We start from the raw sequence: 12868 nt of genomic DNA, 5'->3' as shown, positions 1-12868 counted from the left end.
TGAGTTCTTTCTTTACTGATAACTACTCAGTGTGGAGTCTTCAGGTAAGAGAATACATATTATTCTTGGAACTGTTTTTCTTTTGGCCCTTTTCCCTCTCACAGGAACATTCTCATCTTGGCGGCTGAAAGTTATCACTAAAAGACTCTTGTTTATCACTTTTGCCTTCTGTAATAAATGAGGACAAAGAAATTTGAGTATAGACTGAGTTGAACTTTTCTAATTTAGAAGGTGACCTATCAGGGCAATGATAGTAACCTACTGACATTGGGTCAGCTATAATATAATGGAAATGTCTTAACAATTGTTGGGCATTCCTGATAGTAAGACCCACAGGGAACCCAATTCAGTTCTCTCCTTTTGGTCATCTTCCAATTGGCAGGGAGGGTTCAAGCCAAGACTGAGAATCTGTACCTCTTGTCTTTCACAAATCCCCTCTATGTTCTCTCTGTTCCAGTTGGACTTGGCTAACTCCCTTAAGAATTATCATCTCAGACTTTGACAATTTAGCTTATGACATTCAACCAACCTGGGATTTGTTGCTTTCACCATGTATCCAATTGTTCTCATCTATAAGTTCCAGCTCCATACTTCCTCAGCCATGAGATCCAGCCAAGCCACCTCATATGCCACCCTCACTCCCAACATGCTACTATTTGTAAGTCATTGCTCCATATTGATGACAATGTCAAGCCCTCTTGAACTCTAAGCTCCATGATGGCAAGGATCCTGAATTTCTTTTATTTGTAACCCTGAATATATGTGTAGACATATTTCATAGCAGAACATAGCCTCCAAGACCCATAGAAATCCAGGTTGATTTAAAAATGGAAGAGAAAGTAAAAGATGGGTAGTGGGGTATTAGAGACTCGAGATCTTATATATATATTTTTTTATTTTCCAGTACTAATGTTAGCCTCCAAATTCTATTTTGACCCTCCTTCAAATGCCTATCCCCGAAAATCTCCACTCTAAACTACAGACACGACAACCAATAGAGACGACTGCATTTTCTGAGGTAAATTCTTGCTTGAAAGGATATTGACTTGCATACAAAATGTTGGGGACATAATGTTAAAATAAGCTTAAAACACACTCAGTTTTACAGTTCATGATGTACTCCTTTTAAGCATTTTACTTATATTAACTCAGTTATCCTCAAAACCATCACATACTACAAGCACTAGTATTACCTTTTCATTAACCCTACTCCCACAATTTTACAATGTGGTAGACTTAGGTTGGTTGCAAATTCCTGTCACTCTTCCTGTGGGAATTGAGGCTTATGTCTCCCTCCCTGAAAGTGAGAAATGGCTGCTTTGACCATAGAAATGGTGTATGTGACAATGTGTCAGTTTCTAGGCTCAGGCATTAAAAGTCTGGCAGTCTCTTCTTGTTCCTTAGAAAACTCTCTCTGAGAGCCCTGAGCCTCCATGAAAGAAGTCCTGCTACTCTGCTGGAGAGACCACATGGAGAGTCTTGGAAAGTACAGGGAGAGGGACATGGACCCAGCTGAGTCCAGTGCTTCTAGTTCACCCACCAAGGCACAAAGGCATGTGTGTGATGTCTGACCCTCCAGAACAGAGTTGACATTGGGTAACTCCAGTTGACTCCACATGGGGCCAAATAATTGCCTTGCTGAGTTCTGCCCAAATTCCTGGCCCACAAAAGTGTGAGATCCAATGATATAGTTAACATGTTAAGCCACTAAGTTTAAGCGGAAAGTTGGTTTCATAGCAATATTTAACTAGAGCATATGTGACTAGCTAATATGAAGAAAAACTAGGTTCTAAACCCAGGCAATTCTGACTCCAAGCACATCCATTAATCATTCTGCTATAGCCTTTCCACTGGACAAAAACAAAATTGTCCCAACGCACACTGATCATTCTGGAGGGAAAGCGCTCCACAAGCCATGTCACTTCTAGTTGTTAGATGATTATAAGGTATGCAATAAAGCCTATCTTGTTTTCTAATTTATTTAATAAATACTTACTGAGCACCTTTTAAGTGCCAGACTTTTACCTGAGAATTATCACGTAGCTACCTGCTTTCTCATTATATCCATGGTCCTAAACCATGGATACAATCTAAATTATTATTATTATTACTAGAGGCCCAGTGCACGAAATTCATGCACTGGGGTGTGGGGTTCCCTCAGCCCAGCCTGCCCCTCAGTCCGGGAGCCCTCAGTGGATGTCCTACTGATGGCCACAGTCTGGCAGCAGAGGCTCGGAGCAAATGTCGTGTGTGTGTGTGTGTGTGTGTGTGTGTGTGTGTCTGCTGGGGGCCTGCCCCCAGCCACACCATGGAGGCTTGGAGCAGGCACCCCTCTCTGTTGATCTCTCAGGCTCCTGGCCTCCACTGCATGTTGTACTCTCCCTTGAGCTGTGGCCAGGGTGGGGTGCTGCCTGAAGGCCGCCCTTTCCTGCTCTGGGATTGCTACAGAGACCCAGGATCAGGCCTTGCTGGGTGCTGCCTACAGGCTGCACTTTCCTGCTTACTGATGGCTGGATCGCCAGGGCACCCAGGGTCAGGCCCTGCTGGGTGCTGCCTGTGGGTGGCACTTTCTGGGGGCTGGGCTTAAGCCCCACTGCCCAGGGCTGCACACAGGGCCTGGATGGTGGCTCACGCTGTCCCACCCTGCCTGAAGTATGCAAATTAGCTGCTATCTTTGTTGGAGGCTAATTTGCATATCGTGCTGATTAGCCAATGGGAGGCATAGTGAAGGTATGGTCAATTACCATCTTTGTCTATTATTAGATAGGATTGTTGTTGTTGTTGTTGTTATTTTCATTATTATTATTTATTCAGGGAGCACCTAGAGACATACTTCTTAATATAGAATGAATATCTGATGCTTGGGTACCATAGCTGTTAGTAATTCCATGGAGTTACATGAAATTCACAAGTAAGTCTGTAACAAACAAGATTATCAGAAATATCAAAGCACCAGTTACTCCCAGGGGGGCCATATCAACTCAAAAACTTTTTGTTCACACTCACACAGTTAAGAGCATGACTGAAAGCACTTTCAGCCTTCTTTTGAATGGAACTCAACACTCCCCAAGGCCTACTGAAAAGAAACTGCTCAAATGATATCTTTTTAGCTTATGCTTTAAGAAGGAACCAGTAGATTTTTTGAACAACCAGGTCTTTATACTTTTAAATTCACATCCTTATTCTATTTTCACTGGAAGAGCTTCATTTTAGGACAATCCTGCCCCACAGATGTTATCAAAGCAAAGGAGGACAGAACAGAGTATTATTCAGAAAAGTGAGTGATCGATCTGACAAATATGAAATCCAGTCTTCCCCAATTTCTTTCTCCCTTCTAAAGTATTTCCAAGAGAGCAAACCTTTATGAGTCCACTTTATCCAAGAAAATTAGCTGGATTAAACAGGGCACATTAGAGCTTTGGTGACTGACCTTCTTCACCCAAAGCCTTTAGAATTGTCCTAAACCATGAATATAATCCAAATGCTATTGGGTCCCTAGTCCTGACATAGACTTGATGTGGTCTAGAATGTACTTGAGATCAGAATAGGCTTGTAGACAAGGCAGGCTATTGAGTTTTTACAGAGTCCAGGACAGAGTTCTTATGGCTCATTGGCAAGAGTAAAAATTATCCAAAACCATTGGCATAAAGTTATTTCCTCTAGCAAGTCTTTCCAAAGACATGGGCCATTTTTATACATCATCTCAGTCTGATACAATTCTGCTCATCTGTTGGCTTTCCTCCAAGAGTTTGTATTTACACACCCTTAAAAACAAAGAGCATCAACAGATTTATAACTCATTTTTATAGCCTTAGTGGAAGCAAAAGGAAAAACATGTAGATATAATCCAATTATGACTAGGCTCAAAGGAAAAGAAACACACACTAGACAGGAGGCTATCACACAGCCTCCAGCAGTCCACATCTACTAAAATGAGAACAGGTTCTATGATATTTAAGATCATAATCATTGGCAAGACTTTGGTCTTTTGTACCCTACACTTCCCCAGAAGCTCTGGCTCTCTTCGTTTAGAAAGACTACCCAATTTACTTCCATTTATGTATGTGCCACAAGATAGAAAGCCAAAAAACTGATGATTACCATGGCTTAGTCCCTGAATCCGGTGTAACATTAAATCCTCTTGGGGGTCAGTTAAAATTGGGCCTTGCAAAAGATTATAGGAATAGCCATTGCGACGGGAAAAAGCCCTTTGCTCTTCTGCTTCCACAGAGTTAGTGGAATGTATTCTGACAGAAACAAAACAAGTCTGCCAAGACCTGTGCAGATAGAACTATGTTTTCACCAACAATAAACAGATCTGCTTTTGAGCTATAGAGAGTCATAATAGAAATATATATTGCCTTTTATCTTCTTTTCAGTGAGTAGAGTGAAGTGTCAGGAGTTATTGCTTTAATATCAGAGAAAAAGCTATTTTTTGGAGCATGTGTATAGGTATGCATGAAGCAGCCTGTGGGACTAGGACACTGTTAGACTAACCAGGTTCTTGCACATAAGATTGTCCTTATGATATCATCAGTATATACAGCTGCAGATCATGCCTGTGAACTCATGGAAGAACTCTTTGGATACTCCTGCTCAATTAAAAGGAAAAAAAGAAGACAGCACATTTACCTCTACCTAACTCATGTTAATTCAGAAGAATGGGAAACCATAAGGGGTTTATGGATTATTGACTTTAAATTCATAATGCCTATTGAAGTTAATAGAAGGGTGATGTCAAAGACTCAATTGAACTCCTGCATAATGTCTTAAAACTAAGAAACTGAAAGGGAAGTACTGGTTTCTACTGAATTGTCTATAAATACTAACTAGGCTAGGGGTAATTTTGCCACAAGCAGTTAGAATGTCTTATTTATTCCAGAGCATTTAAGGCTAATAACTTGATTAACCTTCTACCCACTACCAACTAGATTTATGAAATGCCAAGGGAGTCAGCAACGCATTAAGTTTTAGCTTGAGTGTAATTACTTTTAAGTAAAAACAAACAAACAAACAAAAAGCATTAGCACAAAATAAGGACTTCCTACATAGCTAAACTCATACCTTCAAATTTTATAATGTAATTAGGGTCTTGATCATATATAAAAAAACAAAATGTGCAAAAATAATATGTAATTAATCAACATTGACTATCAAATACAGACTGTTGCCCTTGATTTAATGCTACCCATTGGCTTAAAAAATGAACAGTTCTTATTCCAGCAAAGCCATCAGGAGGTAGTAAGGAAATTGCACTAGGATATAGTCTTTCCTATGATAAAACATTTTACTTCCCCCCTTTTTCCTTTTTAATATTGAAAAGAAAGGTAATAAAATAAGAGAAAGGAGTATTTCATACCGAAATTAGCTTTTTGAATAATAGCTTTCCCGTTTTGAATAATATATTTACTGTTTCAATAATAAATATGATAGGCATGGTAATCCATGAGTGCACACAAGACTTTGTAACTTCTTTAGCAATGACTTTGTTTTTCTCTATTCTAGGTCTTATTACTATGAGTATCTGTAGGCATCCTTCCTATAAACATAGTAACTCACATTCTCTTAATATGTAGTAACACCGACCATAATAGCAATGTCTCAAAGATAAGAAATGCAAAACCAATTAATAGTTGGAGAAATATTTACCTGAATGCTGGCTGTTGAGCGATTCTTGCGGGTTGTAGTAGTAGCCATTGTGGTGGTGGTTTCCATGACAGTGGTAGACATTTCTGGTGGCATGGCAGTCGTCTGTGTTCCCAAGATTGATGGGACTTCTCCCACCAGCCGGACACTTCCATTGATTTTAATATTGGGGTTGTTCTCAGCTGCCATGTTCAATACTTTCAAACCATCGTAATAGAGCCCAGAGAGCTGGCCTTGGAAGAGGCGTCCTTTGTCCTTTCCGCCAATGGCTATTTGCGCCTGGGTGTTGAAGATGGTTAACTGCCGGCCTAGTGGGTTGGGTGGAGGAAACATCATTATTCCCATACATTTTCTCTCTTTGCCTTGCCTGGTCTAAATGAACCAGGTCTAAAAACAGGCTTCCTTGAGTAATTGAAGGGGAGAAAATTAGATAATAAAAATTCAATACAGATATTGGCAAGTAACATTTCATTATGTTTATCCCTTCCACTGTCTAGCTGAATATCCTAGGTATCTGAATAATCAAGTCTCTATTTCATTGTGAGGATGGAGAACCTTGGTTCAATAGTGAATAGTATTATAGTCTTCTCAATAAAGTAGTTGTGGACAACAAAAAGAAACCCCTAAATCAGATGATGATAATAATAAACCATTAATGCCAACTCTATTGATTTGTTACCTACAAAGTACATAACAACAGCTAAAAAGAGTTACATATGGCAAACAAAAACCTTGTGAGACACTCATCTCACTGAATTAAAAAATTAGGTCTGATAATTACATTAAATTAACTGAAATTAAATTCCAGTTAAGAGATTTGGATTCATTGCATACTTAGAAAAAGTGAACAGTCAGTCACCAAACACCTTATTTTATAGGAATCTTCATAGTACATAATATCCTATCTATACTTGTGTTCAATTAATACCAAGACAAATCAATTCTTACCTCTATTAATGTTGAGGTAAGGATATTATGGTCACACAACTAAATCTCTCCCTAAAATATGGAGAATAAGTAGGCATTGATATGTTCCTGAGATGGGGGAAGAAGGAAGTGTCATTCCAAGTCAATATATTTTAAATGGGGGGTATGGGCATTAAAAAAAGGTAACATAAAATTTCTTAAAATTATATCAAGATATATTAATGGACTAAAGGGTATCAGTAGCTCAACTTACTTGGGGTTCCCATTTGGGGAACAATTTATGCATCTGTGAATAGGAAACTCTCAGAATGGAATCATGGCAGAATAGAGTTCAGAATAGTGTAACTCAACTTATCTTCTTCCAAAGTACTTCTAGATCTTTCCAAGAAAAACAACAATAACAAATAGCTTTTTAAGCCATGTCATTATTTCTCTAGATTATTTTCTTCTGCTTTTCTATATAGAGAAGGAGCCGGGGTGGGGGGGGAACTTACTAATGGAATGAAATATATTCTTTTTAAAATTTTCTCCACTTTAGTCAGTGATCAAACAATGCTCCACTCATTCCTAAATCTAGCCCTCTGAAATATTTTAGCTGTAAATGACTGGAAACAATGGTGTTATTCTCGCCTGATTAATAAAAGAGAGTATATTTTTAAAGATTAAGGTTTTTGCTTCACAATCTCTAATATGAACAAAGGCAGCCTATGATGTTTCAGCTTTTAACACTACTACTATTACATTGTCTTTAAGTCTTCACAATGGTTAGCTGTTCTTTATTTTCTGGTGCATAATGTAGAATACCTTCTCAACATATAATAATGGACAAATGGAAGAGGCAGAGAAAGGAAAACACATCTGCTCAGAGGGAACTCATTATACAAGACTCAACTCCACTCATTGGGCAACTCTTCAGGGTATGTCAGTGACGTATGATTTACAAGCAATATACCTTGGGAAGCTTTGAACACTGCAGGATGTGGAACTAGCCAGATAATTCTATTATATTGAAAAGGATCTGAACTCTATAAAGATATCTGGAGTATGGAGATAGAATCTCCTGGCCTTAATAATAACAGAAATGTCCAGAACCTAAGGGTGCAATCAAAATAGATCTAATAGATTTTCATTACTTTTTCCCCAATTCCTTCGGTACCCTGTGCATATGCATCATTACTTGTCCTTTGACCTGTCATTTCTCACAAAGCACACAGCAAAATGTTCAAAGCACAATAACAGTGGGGTCATATCTTTACTGTGTGTTTTTGTTTTGTTTTGTTTTTTGACAACAGCTTTTTCTGATAGCTTTAAGCTTACTAGAAAATAAATGCCATGGTGGGAGGGGAGAATAAATATGCCCTCAACCTCACAAAGGCATTTGGGGCAGCTTAAGTTAATACATAAGAACAAGCTGCATAATAGGAGATATCTAGGACTAAAATTCAGTATCTTAAATCAGATAGCCCCAATACCAAGCGATAATGTCCATTCATACAACTGTTGTCTAACTATAATGTTTATTCATCTCCTGTTTTTGTATATAGTCCACTACTGATGATCAGTAAATGGCTCTGATTATAGTTGGAACATTGTATTACTTCTAATATTCCTGAAAGTACTTTACATCTATTGTAGTCTTTATCTATTTTCCTGGTGCTATTATCCTGCGAATGCTTAAAAAATAAAATAATAAAAAAAATTTAAAGGCTTAGAGAGAATTGAAATGTAAACCTGAATTACACTGGCTAGATATGATGGATCTCTTTTATTCTAGTTGACATTATTCAGGTTCATAAAGTGGTCTTTGTTTGTTCAAGACTGACCCAAGCACGGAGAAAGGAGAGACATTTCCTGGGCTCTAAGATTAAGACACTGCCCCACTTCTGGCTATTGCTGCTTTCTCAGAAAGAGCTGGCTAATCAGTTCTTAAGAATAAGGCACTGGTTGGGTAAGACAGGGAAGAGGATGTCTGTGCTTCAATTTTATATCAGACCACACCGTAAATATTTGAATTTTTGTTTGCTTCTCTGTTCCATGCTCTATTTCTGGCTAGAACTGCCTTTATTCTATTTTGAAAGTCCCCCTTACCATGAATTAGGTGCTTAACAATAAATTGGCTACAACTCTAGTAATAGTGGGATAATCTAAGTCTTCTGCCACCTCTTCCTCTGATCAATTTCTCTCTCTCTGTGAAGCAGGAGTAAGTGAATAAGCAAGATACTGCCGTCACCACCCTCTCCTTCTGAAGGCTATGAGGACTGATGAGATAGTTTCATCACATGCCCAAGATTTCTTGAAATCAATGCCAGACTCATTATTGTTACTGATTATGGTCAATCATGTTTTTTTGTGTGTGATCATGTTATCTACATGTATATCTTGAAATGAGAATTGTTCTATCATCAATTATAAAAAAGAAAAAAATTGGTTCTAACACCAGTACATAATTTATAGCAGGTTACTTTTTATTTTTTGTTGTGGGAGCCACCATCTTGGAAGTCATTCATTATTGCCTCATTTGGATACCACGTTCACATATGGCTTAAATGAAATCTTTGCATGTTTCCAGCCAGTGTTGCACAAAGACTAATTAATTAAACCTCAGAACACCCTTGGGGAATAGGCAGTATTATTTATCCTCTCCTCTGATGGGAAATCTGAGCTATACAGAGGTTAAACGGATTGTCTAAGGTCAGGAAGTCAGTCGATAGTAGACAGAGCCAGAAAACAGACTGGGAGTGCTGTGCCCCAGACCTCTTCTCCAGTGACAGAGGTCAATGTAAAGAGGCATTCCCAGGACTTCCTGACCCATCTACCTAGTCATCCTTCTGTCTTTACCTTTTTATACTCATTGCCTGTACAAGGTTTTTTGCTATATATTTGCAATTTATTTTGAAGGAAAAGTTAGCTAGACAGAGGAAGGGATAAAGCAAGAGAATAAATAGATGTTACTCACCTAAATTACCAACAAAGTAATTTGTTAAAATACTGTAGAGGAAAAAAGACCTTCCAGTTTGCAAATAATTTGTTTCAATTATACGTGCACATATAAAAACATCTACATATTTGATGAAGATATTAGAATGCCTCCCTCCATCTCACCTGAAACACCCCTGGCCCTGCACCCCCACCCCACCCCACCCCATTTGTTGCATGTTTGAAAGCATCCTTTTATATGAAAACCAACCGATAACAATGCTATCGTGAGGAAAACTAAAAGCCTACTAATAACTTTATAATGGTTTATACAAATGAAAACGCCTGGCATGCTCTTAAACTTAGACTTCAAAAGGCAATGGAGTAAAATAAAATAGTATTAACATAAAATTGAAAGAAACAAAAAAGTTCTCTCAGGCACATGAGACTCAGACATGCATCTAATTTTCATTTCCTTTTTAAAAAGTGAGGCAATCATCATATTTAAATGTTAAAGGGACTTTAGGAGCTGGTGATTACTAGACAAAATTATTTGCTTTTTAGAGTTATTCTTAATTTATTTTTAATTAGACCACATACATTAAAACAGGGCAAACAATTAAGATTCAGTGAGAATTTTCTGTGTTTAAAGGTGCAAATGTTTCACCCTTTAAAACTGTAGTAGCTTTTTGATTTTTGAGTTATATACTAATATACCCAATTGCTTGTTATATGTAACTCTATCAAATCTCTATATATTTTAAAAATTCATTGAAGGTCTGGAGACCAGAAAAGCTTATACTGGCTCAGGAAAGAACAGAATAAGTAGCTTCTTAAAGAGAGGAACTTTCCTTTGTAGAGAGACAATGGTTTACATCCCAACAAACAGAAGCCACACAGAAAATTCTAAGATCTGGTATAACTGCTGCCCTCTCTTATTAGCTATGTGGTGGTTTTCTTTGGCAAATCAGAAACTGCTGTTTTGCCTCTTATGAGCCTTTCCTTTTCCAACTCGTTGCCCTAACCACTTACACTTTTGTTGCATAATATCCAGTACAGGAGGTATCACACAACTGAAGTGTAAAATAGGTTTGTGTTTGTGTTTAGTTTCCGTCAGTGACTAAGACACAATTAATCTCTTATGAAACCCTTTTGCCTCTGTAAGGTTGCATTGAGAGGCGAAATTCATCTTTCTCTTTCTTTTCATTGTTTATAAAAAGATGTTCAAAAAGAACACTCCTCTTCTTATAACACTTGTGTTTAAGCAGTTTAAGTTAGCAGAATCTATGATTTTTTTTGTCGTTGTTGTTAGACAGTAAAGCCGAAACAGCCTCAAGATGGAAGTTTAAAAAGCACTTTTGAAATTTCTTTAGAAAGCTTTGGTATAAGAGGCTATTTAAAATAAATTAACAAATAATGTCATGCAGTGGTTAAGTTGCCATAATACATTTCTTTTTTTAGAGGTTCCTGGAATTTTTTGTTTGTTTGTTTGTGGCTGTCACACTGATAGCAAACGAGATGTTAGTCCCTTTAACTGTATTTTAATGGCAATGTATTATAGCATGATTTATCAACATATGGCAGGTGGAAGCTGACACAAATTATAATGAAAATTAAAACAGTCATTTATGCAGCAGGCGATTATCATTTAAGGAACATTTATTTGCAGGCTTTAAAAATGCGGGTTTAGAATCAAATGAATTTAAAATGAAAGTTTTAACGATGGTTACCTTTTTCCTGCAGCCACTCCTCTACGGGCCGGTTATATTTGAAGGGGATTTTCTGTTTTACCATTTGGAAGCGTTCATTATCAGTGTTGCCTTTAAAGTTTAAAAAACAGCTTAAAGAACAATCTGAAAAGTCAATAAGTCACGAAAAAACATCCTATTTTTTTGTGTGTTTTATGAAGTTTTTAGAGCTAGATATCAATTTATCTTTAGTAGAGGTGGAGTTGAAATCACTCTGTCCTTGGTGACAGGTTTGACATCAGGTTAGTCTTAGCTATGCAGTGCTCCGCCAAGTGTTGGGCACATGGCATGGGATGGGAATCAGCAAGAGGTGTGCCCATTTATAAAGATGGGTTGACCTTCACTCTTTTCCATCTCACCCCAGCTGCATCTTAATTGGGTCAATGGAGGCAGGAGGATCTCCCTGAACTATGAGAACTTAACCTGCCAGATCGGCTTTATAATGTGGGAAGGGACATCAGTCAGGCATGCTCTATACTCACTACTGTATCCTATTAGAAGCACGGTCCACATATTCCTTATTCTACTCTCAAGTGTCAGTAGCTGTTCTACCTTCTGGCACAGGGAAGCCAAAGAAGACCATTAAAGTCTTGATGGCCAAGGGAGACTCCTTATTCCATAAAGGAGGCCTGGCATCCCATCAACTATGTTAAATAGGTAGTGTCTTACAGATGGCTCTTACTGTCTCTACTCCCTTGTCTATATTTGTCTATATCTATACTTAAAAACAGCTATACATATAATGAGATAGCCTCTAGAGGCTTTTAAGCGCCTATGCTTTATTACTACTAATAGATTCAGGCTTTATACGTTTACCTTCCTCTTTCTTATCTTCCTGTGAGAGGTGCTTCCTGAACAAACATCCATTCCTAAAGCCTGTTAGGGACACTTCTCCCAAGCATAAAATATCTAATCAGTTTCAAGCCTCAGACATAATGCATTTAAATGCTGGCATGCGCCCTTCTTCACTTCATAACTGTTACCACCTCTGGATGGTTTCTATCCTTAGAACAGAATTGGAGAGTGGTGTTGTGGAAATATATCCCTAATGAATGTGCTTCAAATCACCAAATAATGAAACTATGCTTTGGGAGCTATCTCATCAACCAACCTCACAGATATCAAGCAGAAACTAGTGAGTTATACTTCATTACTTTGGACTCACAGCCCTATATTAGAACTTAGGGAATCCCATTCTAAATTACCAACATTAAAAACAAAATCAAAATCTTAAAACAGGTGGCTTGGAAACCATTTACAAGAAATTTCTAAAATCCAGAAAGAATATTAGAATTAAGTATATCATCAGGCCATGTGCACAGAAGCTTGCTATGAGTCTCAGGGCCAGCTCCATATAGGGGTTATTGCTGGCAGGTTCCACATGTGAGGAAATGCATGCCTGCCTTCCATGATGGGTAGGATGGGAAAAAATAGTAGGACAGGAAAGAGTGGCAGTGTTTGGACAAGGTCCACATTCATTTCTCCTATGAATACATTATTCTATGAAGCTGACTTATTATTCTATGAAACAACAAAAATTTGCATATTGTTAAAAACTCTGAAAGATGGAAGGTCATTTGAAAAATCAAATTGGTTTAAATTGCCACATTAACATTGTTCTTAGACTCTTT

General features: G+C 37.8%; 1 protein-coding gene across 8 annotated transcripts in view; it reads right to left on the bottom strand.

Moving 5' to 3' along the window:
- Positions 1-12868, bottom strand: part of NRXN3 (neurexin 3) — a 1487454-nt gene that overhangs the window by 145393 nt on the left and 1329193 nt on the right. For 5 of the 8 annotated variants that reach the window (XM_036314372.1, XM_036314338.1, XM_036314388.1 and 2 more), the window contains one exon: positions 5650-5954. In XM_036314372.1, coding sequence (XP_036170265.1) covers positions 5650-5954 — 305 coding nt within the window. Of the gene's footprint in view, positions 1-5649; positions 5955-11219; positions 11310-12868 lie in introns of all 8 variants that reach the window. The other 3 variants (XM_036314379.1, XM_036314362.1, XM_036314354.1) reach the window with 1 other exon arrangement.

This window comes from Myotis myotis, unplaced genomic scaffold (genome assembly GCF_014108235.1).
Source record: "Myotis myotis isolate mMyoMyo1 unplaced genomic scaffold, mMyoMyo1.p scaffold_m19_p_1, whole genome shotgun sequence".
Lineage (NCBI taxonomy): Eukaryota > Metazoa > Chordata > Mammalia > Chiroptera > Vespertilionidae > Myotis > Myotis myotis.
Note: the sequence above shows the minus strand (reverse complement) of the source record. Positions and strands in the feature narration are given on the sequence as shown.